The sequence below is a fragment of the Danio rerio genome, chromosome 23, assembly GCF_052040795.2.
Source record: "Danio rerio strain M-AB ecotype USA chromosome 23, GRCz13ab, whole genome shotgun sequence".
NCBI lineage: Eukaryota > Metazoa > Chordata > Actinopteri > Cypriniformes > Danionidae > Danio > Danio rerio.
In genome coordinates this window covers 798,212-822,500 of record NC_141043.1, presented here as the reverse complement: position 1 = coordinate 822,500, position 24,289 = coordinate 798,212, and the positions used below count along the sequence as shown (strand labels likewise).

Genomic DNA, 24,289 nt, shown 5'->3' with positions numbered 1-24,289 from the left:
CTGCTCCACCTGTAATGACCCTCAGAGAAGGTGAAGGTGAAAGTGGGCAGGTGAGCGCCCTCTAGTGTGCACTGACAGAGATACAGCTGAAGTCACACTTATTCGTTCTTCTGTGATTCTTTTCGGTCAAATATTTCCCAAATGGTGTTTCTCAGATTGAGGAGTTGTTCACAGTTTTTCCTCTAATATTTGTTCTTCTGGAAAGTCTTATTTGTTTTATTTCGGTTAGAGTAAAAATCTCCAGAGCCAATCACTGTTATACAATGACTTGCCTAATTACCCTAACTTTACCCTAATTACCCTAATTAAGCTATTCCCAGTGATGGTTTGCTGCTGGAAGGGCATCCGCTGCGTAAAACATGTGCTGGATAAGTTGGTTCATTCCGCTGTGGCGACCCCGGATTAATAAAGGGACTAAGCCGAAAAGAAAATGAATGAATGAACCTAGTTAAGCCTTTAAATATGCCTTTAAGCTGAATACAAGTGTCTTGAAGAGGTGTTTGATAACTTCAGATGTTTAATGTGTGTCAAACTCAATGTGATTTTAATCAATAAATCAATTATTATTAATTTAAAAACTGTTGGAAGAGCAAAAACTAACCTGAACAACCACAAAAAAATGTGACAAACTTTAAATATTAGCTTATGAGTCTAGTTAAAACACATTATTTTAAGCAGTGTTGGAGGTGATGCATTACAAGTAACATGAGTTGCAGAATAGTATGACTTCTCTAAGAAACGAGTAAACTCATTGCTTAAAAAAATAAGGAATAATATTTAGGTTACTTTTTTTGGAGTCACCGTTTAGATTAATTAATTGGCTTTTAAAACTTTGCTGAATTAAAACTTGTGTAATCACGTTGAATCAAACTTAATGAGAAAATGAGCTCAGAAACTAAGATGGCAGAACCCTACATTTCTGTGATGGAAATATTCTCATTATTCTGAACACATGGAATGAAAAGGGATTGTCTCAATGGACAGTGATTTTACTGAACTATTCATTCATTCATTCATTCATTCATTTTCTTTTCGGTTTAGTCCCTTTATTATTCTGGGGTTGCCACAGGGGAATGAACCGCCAACACGTCCAACATGAACTATGAACTATTGTCCATAGTGTGTGTGTGTGTGTGTGTGTGTGTGTATATGTGTGTACAGGTTTTTGTGACATATCAGGACACAAATCTGTATGATGACATGGGTATGACACAGGTATTACAAAAAGGAGGTGAAATATGAGGACATTGGTGACGTCCTCATTTCTCAAAATGCTTATAAATCCTACAGAATGAGTTTAATCAGAGAGTAAAGCTGCACACAGTCTCCTGTGATGGTTGGGTTTAGGGGTGTTGTGAGGGCAATATAATATACGGTTTGGGCTGCATAAAATGAATGTAAACCTATGTAATGTCCCCACTTTTCACAATACAAACGTGTGTGTGTGTGTGTGTGTGTGTGTGTGTGTGTGTGAGTGAATGAATGTGTATGGGTGTTTCCCAGTACTGGGTTGCAGCTGGGAGGAAATCGGCTGTGTAAAACATATGCTGGAATAGTTAGCAGTTCATTCCACTGTGGCGGTCCCTGATTAATAAAGGGACTAAGCTTAAGGAAAGTTAATAAACTCAAAATCAATAATGATTTCGCTTTGAGGCTTGATTATTTTACTTGTCTTGAAGAAAAATTCACTTCATTACTTCTTGATACAGCGCAACGTTCATGCTTGTCTAGAAAACGCTTCTTGATTTAAGAGTTTGTAGATATTTGGACTAGAAACAAGACACACACTCCAAGTAAGAAATGCAGTTTTTGCAGTGTAATAATCCAGAGTTGCTCTGAGATTGGCTCTCTTTATCCTCACACACACACACACATATGCTGTCATTTCGACTTTGTAGTGAGAGTGTGTGTGTGTGCCGGTGTGTGTACGGCTGTTAGGGCCTCCCCTTTTGACACACACCCAACACTGTGACTCTCAGAGCGTCCAAGGGCGCACAGTGCACCTTCAGCGAGTAAAGATGGAGGCTCTGACTGTCCGGCCGCACACACACTGCGCTTTCCACTGCAGACGGTTGTGAGTACTGTGTGTGTGTGTGTGTGTGTGTGGGTTATAACCAACTATAAGCATTTCAGTTTGTTGTGAATATTAATAACACAGTCAGTGTGAGCTGAGCGTTGATTATTATTATTACGTTTTGTCATTGAATGTGGCGCTACATGATACTGGAAAACATGCAATATTATTGGTGAGTGTCCCGATAGCGGTATTTCTTACCATATAACATTTCCCTTGATAAATGCTAATTTTATTAGCTTTGTTTATTTAATAATATAAATCTGATTTAATTCAGATTAAACTGTGTGGAGGCTCAAACATTTAATGTGTAAAACACTGTGAATGAGTGTACACCTGGTATGCAGATATCCTGCCTCTGATTGGCTGTTGTCATTTTTATCTCTTCTCGTCTCCGCCCATTAGTGTTCATTTTCAGCTCTTGGTTCAGCTCTAGCCAATAGCAGAACAGCAGCTACTCAGGAGGCGGGGCTAAAGATGCAATTGGTCGAATTAAGATAAACGATCAATGCATCATTTAAATGTAATTAATCATGCATGTCTGCGATAGGTATATTCCATATACTATTATCAGGACAGCGCTACATTTGCGTTATATTGTGCAGCCCTAATTGAGTGTATAATGTCGTGACTTTCCCATGGTGCACCACATAAATCTGCTTTATCTTGTTTTGATATGCAAATGAGCAGTGTATACAGAAGTAGAAAGTAGTTTTGAGGTCAGCCTCCCTTCTGGTGCTGCTCTCTGATTGGCCAGAGCTGGACTGGGGGTGTGGCCTTAGAGCACTGTGAGCTCATTGTTTTGTTTTGATCTCTTGACATACATCGGAGCAGAGGTGTCGACTCATGCCACGCACGCGCACACACACACACACACACACACACACACACACACACACACACACTCACACACTTTTTATGATGGCAACAGATTTGCTTTCCGTCATATGAACTGTTGTCATGATTGTAGAAAGGCTGCTTGCGAAACGGTAGTCTACAAATAATTAATTTGTTATGATTTAATTAATTATTCATAAATAATTAATTCACCACCGCCTACCATGCCATCGTCCATCGCGATGTTTCACATTAGACATTGTACGATGCCAAATTGGTCGACAAGTCCACAAGTGTGCCGTCAGCCGGCGATCGTGGAGAAGAGGAGCGGCGTCACACCGCTCTGTAGCGTTCGCTCGGAAAAAACTAAATGCGGCCATACGTACCATGTAAATCGCGGCCTCCAGAAACGTCCGCGGGGATACATTTTAATGGCTTAGGTTGTGAAAACACTATTGGTTGGATTTAGGGAAGGAGGAGGGTGGGTCAGTCGATAGTCAGTAAGTCAGTTGACAGCAGCCCCTAGTGGATTTACGTGATAACAGCATGCGGGAATGAAACAACCTCTGGTGGATTCGTGAAAACTTAAAACTGCAAAAAACAAGCCTCCTGGGATATATTTGGCGCTCTCCAGAAATGTATATAGGGGTACGTAATCAGAATGAGTCTGGGTTGTGTTTAAAGGTTTACCACAGTCTGGAAATGTAATGGTTTTAAAAGTGCTAAAATGTTCTGGTATACCGTTCCCACAGTATATGTAAGGGCTTTTTACATGTATTTCTTTATGTGTTGAACAGAAATCTGTGTCTTTGAATCGGCAGATGATTTATTTTAATTATGTAGCCTGACATGTTTACTGCTGCAAAGTATTTTAAATGTTTCCTAAAATCAAATATATTCTATTGGAATTTTTCATATTGTGTTGCTTTTCTTTTTTTCTTTTAGATCCGTGATCACAATACCGTGAAACCAAGATATTTTTATCCAAGCTTATCATATTGTCAGAATCTTGTATCGGCCTATAGTGTGAACGTCTCCTAAAGTGTGTTGTATCCCTGCGTGAGTCAGTAGAGGTGATTCAGTGGTGCCAGACGAACCACCATCAGTTTATAAACTGAGGAACTATGATGCATCAAAACATGTGTGTTAGACACTCCTGACCCACGATCTTCTTCCCTTCTTCGTTTTCTTCCCCTATTATTGTAACTTATGATTCATAAGTATGATTGTGTAACCATTTTATGCCAGCCTGTGTCCTATATTTCATTCCGCAACACCGTGCTTCTGTTTAAATCAGGAGTTTTTTAGTTTGGCTTTGATTGTTCAGTCAACCATGTCTTTAAATTTTGCATTGAGAGAAAGTTTAGAATAGAAAACTAATAGCTGGACATTGATATTCAGGTCATTTTGGGTATCAGCTAGTCCTTAAAAAGCCTGTAATTCCATAGTATAAAGATAAGGCCTTAATCAGTCTTAAAATGTCTTAAATTTGAGTAGTAGCGTTCACTTCCATTTTGAAATCTACTTAAAATCTCTGTCTATTTTTCACCCAGAATAAAATAGGAGGAAGCCAGTAACATATATGCTTAAATGGTAATTAATTAGTTGTGTTTTGTGAAGTTTTTGCAGATTTGTCCTATAAAATTATACTAAACATTTGATGTTAAATGTCATTGAGTGTAGTAGTAAAGGTCTTAATTATAACTCTTAAGCAGGTCGCACACCACGCAGCGCCATGCATTTTAGAATACTAAACATAGGTTTCTATCAGGATACACACACCAACGCCGCAAGAAGTATTGATGAATGAATTATTTTCTGAAATGACAGCTTTTGGTTATACTACAACACTTATTTGTAGTATTTGTAGCAGTGATGTGTGAACTGAATTTGGTGAGAATACAGTAATTAACAGTACAGCTATTGAATACTTTTCATAATAAAAATTCATAAAAAATATGCAAAATAGTTTTTTTTTAAATAAGTGTTGTAGTATAACCAAAAGATATAATTTTAGGAAATAATTGTTAAAAATAAAGTGACTTTTTCCTTAAAACAAGATAAAAAAAAAAATCTGACAATGGAGTAAACAAAATAATCTTGTTTTTCCCTTAAACAAGAAGATCAGATTATTCCACTTTCCCCATTGGCAGATTATTTAGCTTTATTTTAAATGAAAAGCTCACTTTTAATTTTGACTCAGTATTTCTGAAAACAAAGCAACACTTTTAACTTGTCTAGAAAATGCTTCTTGATTTAAGAATTCTGAGATAAGTGGACTAGAAACAAGTAAGTAAGGCATTTTTGCATGCAGTGCTTGGGATTATAGTTTAATTCAATTCACAGAAACTCAGTTCTGGCTTTTGAAGAACAATGGTCTGCGTCAGGATCAGAAATGTGAAGCGGCAGAATCTGAGATTACACATGTGTAAAGCACAATGCTAAGCAAGCGCTTATTGGCCAGACAGGCTAATTAGAGCGATTACTGCACAGCTGGATTGGCGGAGGATTCGGGACGCATCAAAAGAGTCAAGAAAAGCTCTCATCTGGACAGCAGTTCCTCTGCTCAAACATGACTTTACTTAAAAAAGAGAGTAAACTCATTGCCTTTTATTAACACGCTGAAAAACAAGCTGGGTTCAGCACAATTGATTTATGTTGCGGCAACATGAGGGAATTACAAATTTAAGTGGATTGAACACAAGACAATTAAGTTCTCCGCAAAAAATTGATTCAGCTCATTTTAAATAAGTGGTTTAAACAAGAAGCAAACATCGTCTTGACCATGTCTACATGCCTGAATGCATTGAGCTGCTGCCATGTGATTGGCTGATTAGAAATTTGCATTAGCGAGCAGTTGGACAGGTGTACCTAATAAAGTGGCCGGTGAGTGTACACTGATTAAGTGAACAAATTATGTGCATAATTATAAAAGTTAAGTGAATGCATTTACTGATATCTCTTGTTGCATTTAAGGCAACAGAGTTTACTTATTTATTTATTTTTTAAGTAACTTGTGGCTTTTTCCAGCTCACAAGGAGAACTGAAAGTGGAGGAAGGAGCATTGGGTAATTCACATCTCTAGAAGAAGAACATGGCGAAATACTGGGAGGAAAACTGTGGGAGAAACACAACATAAACAGCCACAAACAAACTGAACACATCAGCTGATTTAGAGGAAGTGCAGTCTGCTTTTATTGCATTAATACACAGCAAAAACACTCCAAAAAAGTCCAAATATCTAAAAGTCCTGAAATCAAGAAGCGCTTTATAGACAAGCTAAACATGATGTTTTCAGAAATAATGAAGTGAGCTTTGAAATAAAACAAGTCATTTATTCTGCTAATGAGGTAAGCTCAAAAACCATATGTCAAAATGAAAAACTAGATCATGTTGTTTAACCTGTTGCCTGATTATTTAGCTTGTTTTAAGGAAAAACTGGATAGATTTAGGTTTAAAATGTACTTACACTGCAAAAATAGCTTTGCTTACTTACAGGTATTGTCTTGTTTCTAGTCCAATCATCTACATATTCTTAAATCAAGATACAAAAAAGGTTGTCTTGTTTTCAGAATTAATAAATCAAAATGAAGTGAGTTTCCCCCATTATCAGATTATTTTGCTTGTTTTAGGGAAAATTTCAATTCATTTTGCCTCATTATTTACAAAAACAAGACAATATTTAAACCCAGGCTCATTCTGAAAACATTCCCCCGTATACATTTCTGGAGAACATCAAATATGTCCCAGGAGCTACATTTTCTTTGCAGTTTTTGTTTTCGCGAGTCCACCAGAGGCTGCTGTGTACACTTCTTGCCATTCACACCTGCTGTTCTTGCGTAAATCCACTAGAGGCCGCTGTCAACCCTCTTCTTTCCCTAAATCCAACCACTAGTGTTTTCCAAAGCAATCCAGAAAAAAAAGCCATTGTCTGATTTTACCACGTTTCCAGATTTAAAAACATTCTCCGTTGTTTACTTGTTTGTTTTATTTTTTGGCTTCTGTTTTTGTTTTACCTGCTTTCTGAAACCCTTCTTCACCAGACTCGAGACTTGAGTTGATGATAACGATAACCGGGTTCTAGTCTGAGGAAGAGCGGTTTCAGAAATCAGGTAAGACAAAAACAGAATCCAAAAAATACAATGAACAAGTTCATAACAGGGTAAGAATGTGGTAAAATCCGCAAACGTGGTAAAAATCAGACGAGGACTTCTCTTTTTCTGCACGGCTTTTGTAAATCGTTGGTTGGTCGTTAGTGGGTGGGCGGGTCAATCAATAAAATTGGTTACATTAGGGAAGGAGGAGGGTGGGTCAGTCAATTGGTTGGGCGGTCATTCATTCTGTCATTCAGTCAGACAGACAGTCAGTCGACAGCGGCCTCTAGTGGGATTACGCGAGAACAGCGGGCGCGAACGCCACTTGCGAGAGAAATTTGAGATCCTTTTAAATCAATTGTGCTGAACCTCCCGGGAAACATCTCCAGAAACATCCACAGGACTGGGTTTTCAGTATGAGCTTGGGTTGACTTTTTCTTGGAATAGAGAGAGAGATTTGAGGTATATGAGGGTGAGATTTGCTTCATGATTCGTCACTTTGCATCAGCATCAGGAGATTTTGGCCCAGTTTTGTGATTACACCACGCATACCAAATATTCACAGCGGATTAACAAAGATAGTGTCATGCTGGGTTCATACTATGTAATATTCTGTCTATAAGAATAGACACTGTGTGAGATTATGGACTTTTGACCTCTTTAGGCTCTATTTTAATGATCGAACACACGGTTTAAAGCACACGGTGCAGGCAGGTGCACTTTGGCTGATTCCACTTTCGTGATTTTAAGGACAGGATCCGGCGCATGGTCTGAAAGAGCTGTCTTTAATATCTTGAGTTATGGGTGTGTTATGGGTGTTGCAGAGGAATTAAATATCACAATATCAGATTTTTCCAATATCATGCAGCCCTAATGTTTATTGCTTAGTCTCTTGACCTATGGTAAAAACCTGAATCCTTCTTGTGTCATTTACTAGTTCCATTTCCTTTGCTTGTCTCAGCTCCTACCTGCATTTTCCTCTATAAACACAAAAATACGCTCGAAGGGCTAGAGCTGTGGCCACACGTTAATGAGAACTACTTATATTAATTATTCAATTATCCATAAATTGTATTTTATTGAAATCTACCCCAACCCCAAACACAACCGTAATGTAAAAACAGTCAATATCATTTAGAATTCTTTATATTACCTATTAAATGACCCACTAATTGTATTTTATTAACATTTACCCCCACTTCAACCATTCAGCAATGTAAAAACAGTAATTAGAATGAGAATGAATCATTATTTATTAATTTACCCATTAAATTGTATTTTTTTAACATCTACCCCAACTCTAAATCCAACCCTCACAGTGATAATACAGTGAATATTATTCATATTATTTATTAAGTTATCCTTTAAATTGTTATTTATTAATGCTTCCCCCCTACCATAACCCTCACAGTAATGTTAAAATATGAATTATTGTTGCACGGTGTCACGAAAACGATGCTTTATTGATGTGCGTGTTTGCAGCTGTATCCCTTCTAGACTTTACTGACTACAAAGCAGCCTGTAACACATTATTAAGCTTCCTAATTAACCACTACCAGGATCTCAAGATAATTCAATTAACCAGTGCCTAGTGTACCAAACACTGTCCCTTTGCAGAGCCCCACGTTCACCTCTCTCTCTCTCTCTCTCTCTCTCAAGGTTTAATAGCATTAAGAATTAAGGTAGAATCCGCCTTTTACCATCAGGTTAAAGATTAAGTAGCCTTTAATAGTATTTGGGGAATAAATCAGTATGTGTGTGTGCAACAGACAATAATGGTTGTTTGAATTAGATATATATAATGTTGTTTCATGTTTTTTGTACAATCCCAGATTTATATATATATATATATATTCTCCTCTGGGTTTTTGCATGTATATATACATGTAGACATATATACTGGGCCATGGGTTCTTTATAATGTCTCTGGGGTCCCCCAAAATGTGTGAGCCCTTAGAATCGTGCAGTGTGTGTATGGGGCAGGACAGTAAATCTGACTGGTTGTACCTTATCAGTCTAACACTATTGTTTTCCTCTTTCTGAAAGTCTTGATTACACTATCCTGGAGTTTTTCTCTCATTATATCAGCTAATAGAATTGTAATATAGTGATTTTTTTTTTGAAAACCCATGTTAGGGTCAATATTATTGGCCCCTTCAGCAATATTAGTGTTGGATTGTCTCCAGAACAAACCACTGTTATACAATGACTTGCCTAATTACCCTAACTTTACCCTAATTACCCTAGTGAAGCCTTTACATGTCACTGTAAGCTGAACACTAGTGTCTTGAAGAATATCTAGTCTAATATTATGTGCTGTCATCATGGTGAAGAGGAAACACATCAGCTATTAGAGATGAGTTATTAACACTGTTATGATTATAAATGTGCTGAATAAATCTGCTCTCAGTTAAACAGAAATTGGGAGAAATATATACAGAGGGGCTAACAATTGAGACTTCAACTGTATGTAACGTCCTCTGTGTTTGTGTGTGTGTGCAGTAATCCCTCAGAGCAGCAGCATGGCTCCTGTAAGCCCCCGCTGGGCTCGTCTCGAGTCCTGCTCCGCCAGCAGCTGATGCGTGAGCAGCTCCAGCAGCAGGAGCGCCGAGAGCAGCAGAAGCGGCAGATCTCCATCACACACAGCCCCGCCATCAACGTCAGCCATCCCTGCGGCCCGCCCAGCGCCGCACAGGTGCCCATGGAGGTGCTGAAGGTAAAGCAGCGCGCAGAAAGCTCATATCAAAGCACGTGTGAAATCAAAACTAGCCATAGTGATGTTGTGAGCTCACATTGCTAGTTCTGCGCTGAACAGTTCATCTGTGCATGTCATTAAGAACAAAACAATAGTTTGCCTCAGTAATCGAATATTGAAATCTGCAAATGCACTTCCTGTTTGAGTTCAGTTATTAGGTCAGTCTGATATAGTGGGCGGGGCTAACACACTTAACCACGCCCCTCCAGCTCACAGTAGAATCAAACAAGCCACGCCCACTGCTTTCACATTTAGTATTGTGAAACTGCATCACAATATGAAAAAAATGGTCGCAGCTTCCAGTTCATGTGGACTTTAACCCTGTAAAACCTGTCTGAATTGCACATGTAAACATTCACTGAATCATCATGCAGCTGTTCTCATGTGCAAGGTCTGGAAAGTAGTGTCCCCACCATACTGGAATATCTGACGGCAATACGATACTCGTGCAAATCCTAAACGTTAGTTTCAGTGGTGCCAGCGGTAAAAACCTTGGACGGTGGACAAAGAAACATGTGTTGTTCTCTGATGAGTCCACCTTCACTGTCTTTCCCTCATCTGGGAGAGTTACGGTGTGGAGAAGCCTTAAAGAAGCGTCCCACCCAGACTGCTGATGCCCAGAGTGAAGCATTAGGGTGGATCAGTAATGGATTTCCTGGAACATCATGGGAATCCCCTTGGCCCAAACTCTTGTGCTAGATGGGCGCTTCACTGCCAAGGATGATCCAGCCATTTTGGCCGATCATATGACCCAATGGGTCAAAGATTGTATCCTGAAGGCAGTGCCGTGTATCAGGATGGTAATGCACCAATACACACAGCAAGACTGGAGACACAATGGTTTAATGAACATGAAAGTGGAGTCTCACAGCCTGCACAGTCACCCGATCTAAACATTATTGAGCACTTCGGGCTGTTGTGGAGGAGCGAGTCAAGCAAGGTTTTCCTCCACCTGCATCACGTAGTGATCTGAACACTATTCTATAATGGCTCGAAATCAAAAAGGAAAAGAGATAGTGTTTACAACTGCTTAGAAAAAAACAATTAACTTTCAACTTTTTCCCACTTCAGTGATGGTTTTTCAACCTACGTTGGTTTCTTTTCTAAAAACAAACATTTTTTTACATTACCTTCTAATATTCCAAATATTTTAGACCAATTTAAAATGAGAAACAAATGACTTTTTTCAAAAGCAAGACACTGTTTTCTTTAAAAGTAAAGCTGAACATCTCCTATGGCCTGCACAGGCACCAGATCTAAATATTATTGAGCACTTTGGGGTGTTTGGAGAATATATATGTGCAATATGTATACACAGTCAATACACAAACATTGAGTAAATACAAACCTTCCTTTTGAATGTGATTATTCATTTGACAACACGGAAAAGTAAGTATATGGTGTGTGTGTGTGTGTGTGTGTGTGTGTGTGTGTGTGTTTTAAACAGCTGTTTAGAAATATTTTGGCTTTAAATATTTTTCAGTGATGTGTTTTTAACCCACTTTAGTTTCTTTTTCTAAAACACACTATTTTTAAATGACCTTTGATAAATTCCAACCTTTTTAGACCAGTTTAAAATGGGAAACAAATGACTTTTGTCAAAAACAAACCATTGCATTTTTTAAGTAAAGTTGGACATTTCTCATGGCCTGCACAGTCACCAGAACCAATTATTATTGAGCACTTTGGGTGTTTTGGAGAATATATATATATGTACAATATTAATACACAGTCAGTACAGAAACATCATGTAAATACAAACTTTCATTGTGGATGTGATTAATCATTTGACAGCACTGATAAGAAGAGATATGGTGTGTGTTTATTCAGTTTTTAAACTTTTTTTCAGTGATGTGTTTTTTTAACCTACTTTTTTTTTTTTCTTAAAACACATTCAAGAAAAAACTTTTTTACATTACCTTCTAAAATTCCAACCTTTTAGGCCAATTTAAAATGAGAAACAAATGACTTTTGTCAAAAACAAACCATTGCATTTTTTAGGTAAAGTTAGACATTTCTCATGGCCTGCACAGTCACCAGATCTCTAAATATTATTGAGCACTTTGGGAAGTTTTGGCGAATATATATTTACAGGATTGATACAGGGACGAAGCAGTAGCAAAAAGGTCACTGGTTCGAGCCTCGGCTCAGTTGGCGTTTCTGTGTGGAGTTTGCATGTTCTCCCTGCATTCGCGTGGGTTTCCTCCGGGTGCTCCGGTTTCCCCCACAGTCCAAACACATGTGGTACAGGTGAATTAGGTGGGCTAAATTGTCCGTAGTATATGAGTGTGTGTGTGTGTGTGTGTGAGAGTGTGTGTGTGGATGTTATGTGTGTGGTGTGTGTGTATTCAGTTTTTAAACTTGCTTCAGTGATGTTTTTTAAACCTACTTTGTTTTTGTTTTTCTTCAAACACACTCAAGCAAAAACTTTTGTACATTACATTTGATAAATTCCAACCATTTTAGACCAATTTAAAATGAGAAACATATGACTTTTCCTCAAAAGCAAGCCGTTCTCCTCAGTTGTGATGTGAGCTCTTTGGAGTCAGCATACAGTGCATTTGTTCTCTGCGTGGACCGCTCGGATCGACTTAAACTTCATCTCGATCAGCCCAAGCGTGTGTGATTGTGACACTGTCCGTGAGCGAGAGGAGGGAACGCTGAAGTGTGTTAAAACGCATATGGGGATTATCTTTCCCCAGAGAATTCCTCTTTAATGCATGCTGTGCTCCAGCCTCATGGAATTAGCCATCTTTAATCCTATTTGCTCAGCTACATTCACAATCTCTTCATAGCTTTGATTCCTCGTTAGAGCGCAGAACTATGGACTGTTACTGATGCGGCTGCTATTGTGCGCAGACTGTGTTAATTACAGCAGAATCTCGCAGGACTCGGGCTGCTAATGTCACTCGGTAAGAGCCGTTATCTTACACTTTGCTCATTTTTGCGGGGAGAAAGTGTGTGTTTTAGGCTTTCAACAGACTCTTATATGGGCACAGGCTTCGGAAACAGGCATTGTTGCTTTTCAAGACAGAAAATAGTAAGTTGAAATATGCATCAGCATTAGTTATATGGCATGGACATGTTCTTATTTGTAGAATTAATTCAGTTTTTAGTTGTTAAGACAACATTTATCAAGTTTGTGGAGTTTGTTTGTCTGTCTTAAAGTCTTTATTAATTGTCAAATAAGTTTTTCTTAATTGATTCCTCTAATTTTTCCAGTTTATTTTGGTAAATATGACTTATTTCTTCACTTCAGTGCTGGTTTTTTGTGTGTATTTTGGGCGTTCTCAGTTTCTGTGAATTTACTAATCAGAGTTTTGTGTAATCTGTAAACTATTGAGGTCGTTTATTGTAAATATATAATGAGAAAAATGTTAGATTGTTGTTTTGAATACAATTTATGAAAAAAGCTGGCATTTTTATATTAATTTTTTGCAAACACAACATTAATATTTCAACCTAATATTTCAGAAAACAAAATTTGGTGGAATAAATAGGCGAGATTGAGTGATTTCACATCACAGATGAGCATGAAGCAATGCTTTGTCTTTGACAGAAGTTTTGGTTTTAAACAGTCAGAATATTACACTGTTGTAATGTGATGTATTACACACTGTATGCAGCAGAAATGTCTTGAGATTAACATTTGTTATTCGGACCATTATCATTTTCTCCAGATAAATGCTCTAAATTACAATGTCTTCGTTTGATATTTGGAAGAAATGTATGTATGCACAGGGTTCAGTTTTTAAAAACAACACTTAATACATATTTCTCCACTTCAGTGATGTTTTGTAAACTGCTTTGGTTTCTTTTCTTTAGCACACTTAAGCTAAAAAAAACAATTTTACATTGTCTTGTAACTTTCTGACTGCTTTAAACCAATCTAAAATTAGAAAGAAATTAAAAAAAGCCTTGTGGAAAAATAAATTAGGATTTTTTTTTTAAAGTTGCACACATTTCTTACAAATATCAAACTGAAATATTGTCATTTAGAGCATTTCTCTTGAGAAAATGCAGTTGTTTGTAATTACATTTCTTATTCTGACCAGTTATTATTTTAATTTGATATTTGAAAGTAATGTATGTATGGACAAGGTTCAGTTTTTAAAATATTTCTCCACTTCAGTGATGTTTTGTAAACTGCTTTGGTTTCTTTTCTAAAGCACACTTAAGCTAAAAAACAATTTTACATTGTCTTGTAACTTTCTGACTGTTTTAAACCAATTCAAAATTAAAAACAAATGAAAAAAAGCCTTGTGGAGAAATAAGTTTAGATTTTTTAAAAGTTGCACTCATTTCTTATAAATATCAAGTTAAAATATTGTCATTTTTCGTGAGAAAATTAAATTATTTGTTATAACATTTCTTATTCTGACTAATTATCAATTTTTTCTCAAGAAAATTGCTCTAAATTACAATATGATATTTGGAAGAAATATGTGTATGCACTGGGTTTTAAGCAAAAGCATGACGTGACCTTTACATTATTATGTTGTAATACGTTGTAATATTTTGAGTGTTTTAAACCAACTTAAAAGTGGAAACAAATAAACAAATCTGACGTCTTTAAAAAAACAAAGCATTTCTTAAGTGAATTTATTGGTTTTAAGCTAAAAATGAATATAATAATGTCTAAAATCATGCCACATTTTTGATATTTCAATCAAAACTAATGCTCTAAATAACATTCTTTATTAAATATTGAACCGGTGTGTGAGAATCTCTCAAATATGGAAGCATTAATTGCTTCATAACTTTCTCTAAGGTGTTTCCACAAATTACGCACAAACAGAAACGAGAACAAGAGTGTTCACATGCCAAATGAGCACAAAACAAGGCTTTTTTCATTTGTTTCTAATATAAGTTGGTTTTGTCAGGGTTCTGCCACTTTGGTCTTGTAAATTCTTGTTTTGGTGGCAGAGCTCTGACACTTCTCATGTCGGGTCCTGTTTCTGTCTCTGTGTGAGCGCGCGCCGTCGTGGGTGTACGCAGAGTGTGCGCGCTCCTGCTTGACGCGGCCGCGCGCGCGCTCTGCGTCACTCAGACGCGTGCGCTCTTGTACTCGTGTTTGTGTTTTCGTTTGTCAGCGGCGTGGTGTTTCATTCCCAGCGTCTCAGTCTTGTTGGTTTCGGTTTTGGTCGGCGCTGGGATGAAGCATGCACGCTGCGTGTGTGTGCGCACGGTGAGTGCTTTCATTCATCGTGTGCTCGTGTCTTGCGTCTTTTGTCAAAGCACGTGGCTCGGTGTTTACATTGTGGTCACGTGCTTTTGTCGTGTGCTTCAGTGTTGTGTTGTGTGAGCGCATGGCTTGTATTGTCTCTCTGTGTCATGCGCTCTCCCGTCTATTGTCTTGTCCCACCCACCTTGTTACCTTGTTTGTAATTATTATTTTCACCTGTCCGCCTGTCTGTTTATTGGTTTGTCTTTCCTATTTATTCTCCTAGTGTGCTCTGTTCCGTGCTGGTCCGTTATTGATTGTTCCCTTCCCTGTTGCTGATTTCCATTCTACAACAGCGGTTTAAAGTCTTGTCTTGAAAAGTCTTGTTGAGTGTGTAATATAATGTTGTGTTTTTCCCCACATGGGGAGATTTGAGTTTTGTTTTTGTTTTATTTTTTCATTAAATTCTTCATTCCCTGCATTTGGGTCCTCGCCTCCTCTTCATCACCCCCATACCGTGACAGGTTTAACACAGTCAGAAAGTTAAAACCAAGAATTATATTTAAAGTTGAATTTTTTTTTTAACTCTTGCACACACACATTTCTTCCAAATATCAAACTGAAATAATGTCAATTAGAGCATTTCTCTGGAGAAAATGAAATTATTCGTAATAACATTTGATATTCTGACCAATTATGATTTTTTTCTCAAGAAAATTGCCCTAAATTACAATATTTCAATTTGATATTTGGATAAAAAGTGTTTATGCATTGAGTTTATATATATATATATATATATATATATATATATATATATATATATATATATATATATATATATATATATATATAATGTTTCTCCACTTCAGTGATGTTTTGTAAACTGCTTTGGTTTCTTTTCTAGAGCACACTTGAGCTAAAAAAAAACTATTTTACATTGTCTTGTAAATTTCTGACTGTTTTATACCAATTTAAAATTAGAAACAAATGAAATAAAGCCTTGTTTTGTGCTCATTTGGCATGTGAACACTCTTGTACTCGTTTTGATTTTGTGCGTAATTTGTTGAAGCACCTAATGGGAAAGTTATGAACCAATTAAAGGTCCCAAATTTGATTTGATCACACACCGGTTTAATATTTAAATAAACTTGTCATATAGAGCATTTGTTTTGAATGAAATAACCAAAAGGTGGCATGTTTTTAGACACCATTATATTCATTTTTTAGCTTAAAACCAATATATTAACAACAGAAATCAATATTTGTTGGAATAAATAGCACAAAACGATGCTTTGTTTTTGAAAGAAGTCAGATTTCTTTATTTGTTTCTCATTTTAATTTGGTTTAAAACCGTCAGAATAAAAAAAAAAACACTGTAGTGGAAAAATATTTAAAGTTGAATTTTTTGCATACACACATTTTTTTTCAAATATCAAGCTGAAATATTGTCATTTAGAGCATTTCTCTTGAGAAAATGCAGTTGTTGGTAATAACATTTCTTATTCTGACCAGTTATTATTTTAATTTAATATTTGAAAGAAATGTGTGTATGCACAGGGTTCAGTTTTTAAAATATTTCTCCACTTCAGTGATGCTTTTTTAAACTACTTTGGTTTCTTTTCTAAAGCACACTTGAGCTAAAACTATTTTGTCATATTCTGACTGTTTTAAACCAATTTAAAATTAGAAAGAAATGAATAAAGCCTTGTTTTGTGCTCATTTGGCATGTGAACACTCTTGTACTCGTTTTGATTTTGCGCATAATTTGTGGAAACACCTCAGGGAAAGTTATGAAGCAATTAATGCTCCCATATTTGGGAGATTCTCACACACCGGTTTATGTTAGACGTGTGAAATGTGCTGTAATTATGTGTGTGATGCTCCTCTGATAACACAAGCTGATCACAGACCACCCAGAACGCCAAAGCCCGTCTGTTTCAACACTTCAGAATCACTGAAAACTAGCTTATTTATATTTTATGGTTCATCGCAATTCAACTGGACATCCATTAAGTGAAGAATAAGACACAATAGACAGGAGGAACAACAAAACTGTGAGATTGAGAATGGCAAGATTCAGAATTCAGAACAATTAAGTTACTGTGTAAAAGAAATGCTGGGTTCCACTCTATTGAATTATCTTGGGACAACATGAAGGAATTAAGCTATTAGTTTTTACAAATTTAAGTGGATTGAACATAAAACATATTAGTTTTCCCTTAAAAACCTCAAGAATTGTGTTGCTTCTACTCGATTAGTTTGAAATAAACAGCAAACATCTTTTCTTTGAGTGTGTTAAATAACATTATGAGATATTAGTTTATTTTCCATGTGTGTTTATTGTGTTTTTAAGTATATCTTAGAGCCTGAAACAAATTCCAATCAAGTCTACCAGAAATTGAACATATAAAACATTAAAAAGATGTTTGTTTGTTAATGTTTTGAGAGAAATTGTGTGTTTGGCTGTTGAAACCTGCATGCTGTTGTCAGTGTTGTGTTTGTAAATAGCTGATAGTTTGGTGTCTGATTTTGAGTGTTTGGTATCAGAGGATAAGAAGGGCACGACATGTACGCCGTAATCTTAACGTAGTATTTATGTTCAGTCAGTCGTTACTTATGCTAAGCTGATGATGAGCCGCTCATTCAACCCGCTGAACATACGAACACATGCTCACGTTTCGTCTTATACCATACACACACACACACACACTTTTACACGTTTAACTACAGTTTATACAACATGGACGGATGCTAGAGGAAATCGAGTGTGTGTTTGAGATATTCACTGTATGAAAGTGTGTGTGTGTGTGTGTGTGTGTGTGTGTGTGTGTGTGTGTGTACAGTTATAGCATGTATCTAAAAGCTACAGTATTTGATTCACACATTTGATTTCTGTGTGTGTGTTATTAAGTAAATTTTTGTTTGTAGATTCGCTTTAATCTAACTAGAAAGCCTTTTGTTTTATTTACAGTAAATAAAACACCATCAGATTCTATATTTACATATAATAGATTATTACACTGCAAAAAAGCTTTGCTTACTTACATTTTTAGTCTTGTTTCTAGACCAAATGTCTAATAATTCTAATAATTTTCTAGACAAGCCCACAAATAGTCTTGTTTTTTGAAATATTTGTCAAAATTAAGTGGGTTTTTCCTGCATTGACATATTATTTCACTTGTTTTAGAGAAAACTCTGGTACCAAATGACCAACCAGAAGCCAAGTTATTATTTGCAGTTTCTAAAACTTGGATAAGGGAAAGTTGCAGTTAAATATTAACGTAAATAAAAAATGTAGAAAGGTGAAAAGCAATCCAACAAGTAGAAAGATTTAAAAACTGAAGAAATATACTTTTTTTAAAATTTGTTTGCCACAAATTTCAGAACCCAGATGTCCGTTTTCAAAACCGACTCTACTTCTAACACAGACTCTCCAGTGTTCAACACTCTGCATGCTGCGTTCATTTCCTTAAAGAAGTCCTGCAGTTGCAGCATCATTGGTTCACATAATCCTTTTATCATACAAATACTACAGGAATACAACATTCGATCAGCAGCACACAAGATGCACATGGTTTCAATAAACAATTTTTAACAGTCATTAAATATTGCTGTTTAAATATATATGACGCAGCTTTCATTATGGTTTGTACAGAAGTGTAGAGGAAATGGTGCAGAGAGTGGAAACACTGAACTAGTTCTGTTCATTCCATCATAGTGTAGCTTCACTGTCATGTTTTTCCCACTGCACATCCCCTAATATAAAGCTGATGTATGGCACGCATATTACATGCACATTACAACTGGATTCCACATACTGAAATGTCAAAATTGTCAATAATTTGTCAAAATAGTGCAAAAATCACACATTTTTTTTAATCATATCATACATACAGTGGGCTCTGTGTTGACGATCCAGATAAATACATAGCCTGCATATGTAAAACATGCATACACTTATAAGTAAAATGTATTATTGTCATTCATTTTCTTGTCGGCTTATTCCTTTTAATAATCCGGGGTCGCCACAGTGGAATGAACCGCCAACTTATCCAGCACGTTTTTACACAGCAGATGCCCTTCCAGCCGCAACCCATCTCTGGGTAACATCCACACACACAACATACACATACACAGACACTCATGCACTACGGACAATTTAGCCTACCCAATTCACCTGTACCGCATGTCTTTAGACTGTCCGGGAAACCAGAGCACCCGGAGGAAACCCACGCCAACACTGGGAGAACATGCAAACTCCACACAGAAACGCCAACTGAGCCGAGGTTCGAACCAGCGACCTTCTTGCTGTGAGGCGACAGCACTACCTACTGCGCCACTGCCTCGCCCCATGTATTATTATATAAAAGCTTATTAAATATGAACTGGTATAAAGGTAGAAGCATCCATGTAGAAACTATATATATTTTGAATTGTAGAAAATATGTGTTGCTACTAGGGATGCCATGGTTCTCAATATAATATTGAACCGTACGGTATGACTTCCACTGTTCAATACGCGCTTGTGAATTGCGGTTTTCTCAGTTTTGCGTTTAAATAATTCATGTGTGTTTTATATCTCCCCGAACTGACTGTGTGTGCCTGTAAACCCATGAGCTGAGATGAGGAAACTCCTCCCCACGAGTAAATATCCAATCACTATGCTCTAAAGTTAGGGGGCGCTTGACCATCATTCCACACTTTAACATGGCGAGTGTTGGCGAAGTGAGGCAAAAGTACGAGAATAGCACCGCCGTCTTTCAAATCTGCGGTGTGAGGACCTGTTTGGTTTTGCCGGTAAGTATAATGCCAATAAAAGAAAAAGCAGTAAACAAAATTAACTGTGCAAGCATTGTTTTACACGCACAACCATGACTGCACATCTGCAGCGCCATCACCCAACAATATCACTGTCTGAAGCAGGAGAGCAGAGAAGGTAATAAAGTCCTTCAAATAGCAACAATCCCTCGCTGAATCCTTCAAGCAAACATACCCCACTAGTTCCAAGAGACGCATAAAAATAAGAAAGGCAGTCCGGGTGTTTATTGCTGAAGATTTGCAGCCGTGTTCGGTCATTGCAGATGTGGGCTTTTGTCATCTTATAAAAGCACTCGATCCGCATTACAGACTACAGTCTGGCATTTTCCAGCACTGAGATAATGAAGATGGTTTATTTATGTTTACTGAAGTACAAATATGAGCATTTGAAATGGCCAATTTATCTTTATTAACTTCACACGTGTGTTTATTTACAAAGTGCTGGATTTTATGTGTTCCCCAGTTTGTACATGGGCTACCAGCAGCGGTGAGATTTCAGTGCTCATTTGTTTTATACAATACATTAGGAACTTGTGCACTTTTCTTGGCTTTTAAGTAAAACAAAATGAGTATTGCAATAAATCGTTTTTATTTTTTCTCCTTAACCTGTTCCTATTGCCTATAGAATAAAAAAAAAAACACATGTCGAGCCATGAGAACCAAACGGAACTGAAAACCGTGTTAAAAACAGAGGTATGTATTGAACCGTGGGCTAACTGCATTGTTGCATCCCTAGTTGCTACTAAATATGAGTAAAATTACAGGAATCCCTTTATATCTTGTTTGTACTTTAGATTATTTTGATGCATTAAACCTTTATAACTGTTTCCCACTTAAATCTACCACTGTCATATTTGACTTTTAGAAGCTGCGGTTATATAACGCTGGGTAAAGCCTTTCCTTTCTTCTGTAAGAGTTAAAATGAGCAAACGATCAAAAGAAACAGCAAGGTGCAAACGCTTTGAGACTGACTAGCTTAGCGATGCAGAATTAGCTTGGGTGTACCAGGCAGAGCCGCCGGACTTGAAAAGTGAAAACATCAAGCTCAGATGAGTTTGTCTAAGGACTGATCGGCCCCTAATTAGCCAAGTGACCTTTGATCTTTTCAGAAATAAGTACAGGATCAGGTTTAGGAGGCAGACAAAGGCAAGAACAGTCTTAGCACACACACACACACACACACACACACACACACACTGAACGCTAATTCAGCGAAGAATGCCTGTAATTAGGAGCGCCGTTTCATTCCACTGCATATTTAGCACTGGGAAGAGGGAAAATCAGCTGGAAAAGTAGGATCATTTTCACTATCGGCTATTCACTATAGCACAAAGACAATTAAACACAAGAAAACAGCACAGCTTATGGATTTGACTTTTGGAGTTACCTAACGCTGAGCTCTTCAGTGTTTAGTCCGGGCTAGGGTGTGAATTAGCGTGGTTTTGCCATTGTATTGTAATCAAATCTCATAATATCAGCTTGTTCCATCATGAGGACAAGTGTAACTGAGATTCAGGAGATTGATGGAGAGTCACAGTTAGAAGGGTAACAGATCTGAGAGTTTCAGTATGGTAATGATGACTGTGTATTGGGTAATGCTGGTGTGTTTTGTCTTGGCAGCATAGATATGCGACAGGCAAGCCGTCTAAGTAAGCTGCCGAATGACTTAATACTTGTGTGCTAGATATGCCTTGGCTACTCTTCAGACTGACTTAACTGTGTACTTGACTACTAGTGTACTAGACTATGTGTGCCTTGGCCACTCTGCAGACTGGTTTTAACAGTAATATACTAGACTATATGTGCCTGTTCTACGTTTCCTGTAGACCTAACACTAGTGTACTAGACTATGTGTGCCTGGGCTACTCTGCAGTCTGACTTACCTCCAGTGAACTAGATTATATGGGCCTGGCCTACCTTTTCCTAATGGGTTAACACTAGTGTACTAGACTACAGTGTGCCTGGGCTACTTTGTAGACCAACTTAACTCAAAGTGAACTAAACTATGTGTACCCGGGCTACTTTGCTGATTGGCTTAACAGTAATATACTATACTATATGTGCCTGGTCTATGTTTCCTATATACTTAACACTAGTGTACTAGACTATGTGAGCCTTAGCTACTCTGCAGACTGACTTAACTCCAGGAAACTAGACTATATGTGCCTGGCCCACCTTTCCTTAAGGCTTGACACTACTGTAGTAGACTATGTGTGCCTTGGCTACTCATTCATTCATTTTCTTTTCGGCTTCATCAAGGCTCGAACCAGCGACCTTCTTGCTGCAAGGTGATCGTGCTACCCACTGCGCCACCGCTTCGCCATCTTGGCTACTTTGTAAACCAAATGAACTCAAAGTGAATTAAACTATGTGTGCCTGGGCTACTTTGTTGATTGGCTTAACAAAAATGTACCCGACTTTATGTGCCTGACATACCTGTCCTATAGACTAAACACTAGTGTACTAGACTATCTGTGCCTTGTCTACTCTGGAGACCGACCTAACTCTAAGTGAACTAGTGGGCTATAATAAACTAGGCTATTTGTATCTGGCCTACCTTTTCTTAAGGCTTGACACTAGTGTACTAGACTATGTGTACCTTGGCTATTTGGCCAAGCAGCCTAAATCTATTGAACTAGTGTGCCTAGGCCAAGGCTATCCACACTCGGTCCTGGAGGGCTGGTGTCCTGTAGAGTTTAGCTCCAACCCTAACCAAACACACCTGAACAAGCTAATCAAGCTCTTACTAGGCATACTAGAAACTTCCAGGCAGGTGTGTTGAAGCAAGTTGGATCTAAGATCAGCAGGACACCGGCTGGACTTTGGACACCCCTGGCCTAGGCTATCTAGCTGACCAGCTTAATTGTAGGGAACTAGACTATGTGTGCTTGGACAACCTTACCAATGGTCTTAACACAAATGTATTGGACTATGTGTGTCTGGCCTACATGCTTAATACTAGAGTACTAGACTATGCATGCCTGACTGTTTTGCCCACCAGCTTAGTCAACCAGACAATGTTAGCCTACACTGTGACGTTTACCTGGGCTACCTTGCCGAATTAGGCTAGCACTAAGACCGCACACTATGTGTCCTTGTCATGAAAAAAATTGCAGACTGATTGAAAAATTAAGTCCAGTAACCACCTGAGCAAGTATAAATGAGAACCTTGCTAAAATGACCGTACTCTTATAGAGTCAAACGGTGTTAACTTGATGCTTGTTGGCTCCTGAATTCTGCCAAAACACACACAGTTTTTTTCTCAGGCATTTTACCTATTGCTAATTACAAATAAGGCATACACGCGATTCCTTACAAAGATGCGAATGTCACGATGAGGGCTGGTGATACAAAGGTATTTCCCGGAGCCCCTCTGGACTGTATATTTCGCATGTCTCCCTTGTCTCACACAGCTCCGAGAGTCTCTGCTAATAAGCTTATGAGTTGTATCCGTCGTGTTTGAGCACACAAATGGGGGCAAACACATGTGGACTTGAAAATGAGAATAGCAAAAAACACTTGCACCTCATCTGGCAGCACATTGCACCGGATGCATGATAGGGCCCTCTGTGTTGGTGCTCATTGACAGACTGCAGGGTTCTTCAACTAGATTTGAGGGGCCGCATTAGTCACTGCAGGAAGATAGAGAGGTGTTTCGTGGACTGTTTTTAGGTTTGTTGAACAACAGTCATGCTTTCGAATCAATTGTAGAGGTTTAATTGCACTTGATGGGTTTTCAGCCAAAAGAGTGTGCAGTAATCTGTCTTCTGATGACTGCAGCTCTGCATCTTCATTTATTTAGCCAGAAGAGAACTGGTCCCCTGAGGGGATTGGAACAGGCCATTGCCCTCAGCCTTAAAATCACCTTTTTACCTTACTCGTTTCTCCTTTGACCCATGTATAATCTGTGAAAAACACATCCATAGACCACGAATGTGATCCTACCAACCAATCAAAGAGAGTCTTGTCAGATGATTGTGTCTGGATACTTCTCAGCAAATCCTCAAATACGGAAACAGTCAAAAAAAAAGGCTGAATTAGTCGCTCTCCTGTTATTTATTTTTATTTTTCAAATATTTCCCAAATGATGTTAAGCAGATTGAGGAGTTGTTCACAGTGTTTCCTCTAATATTTGTTCTTCTGGAGAAAGTCTTATTTGTTTTATTTGGGCTAGAATAAAAGCAGTTTTAAAGTCATGTTAAGCTCAATATTATTCACCCCTTCAGCAATATTAGTGTTGGATTGTCTCCAGAACAAACCACTGTTATACAATGACTTGCCTAATTACCCTAACTTTACCCTAATTACCCTAGTGAAGCCTTTACATGTCACTGTAAGCTGAACACTAGTGTCTTGAAGAATATCTAGTCTAATATTATGTGCTGTCATCATGGCAATCTAGAAGCTTATCTTTAGAGCATTTGTTGATCTGCAGTACATACATCCACAGTAACAACACACTATAACGTGATTCTCATATGCTAAAACATGTCAGAAAGGTGCATGTCAGACCACACTAGTAGTTTGTGTTATGTTAGCAAAGTGTT

General features: G+C 37.7%; 1 protein-coding gene across 2 annotated transcripts in view; it reads left to right on the top strand.

Annotated features, from left to right (window-relative positions):
* mitfb (melanocyte inducing transcription factor b) overlaps positions 1 to 24,289 on the top strand; it is a 62,726-nt gene that overhangs the window by 13,307 nt on the left and 25,130 nt on the right. For both annotated transcript variants that reach the window (XR_015522587.1, NM_131847.2), the window contains 1 exon segment: positions 9,508 to 9,721. Coding sequence is in view for 1 of the 2 variants with exons in the window: in NM_131847.2 (NP_571922.2) it covers positions 9,508 to 9,721 (214 nt within the window). In the remaining variant the exon portion in view is untranslated.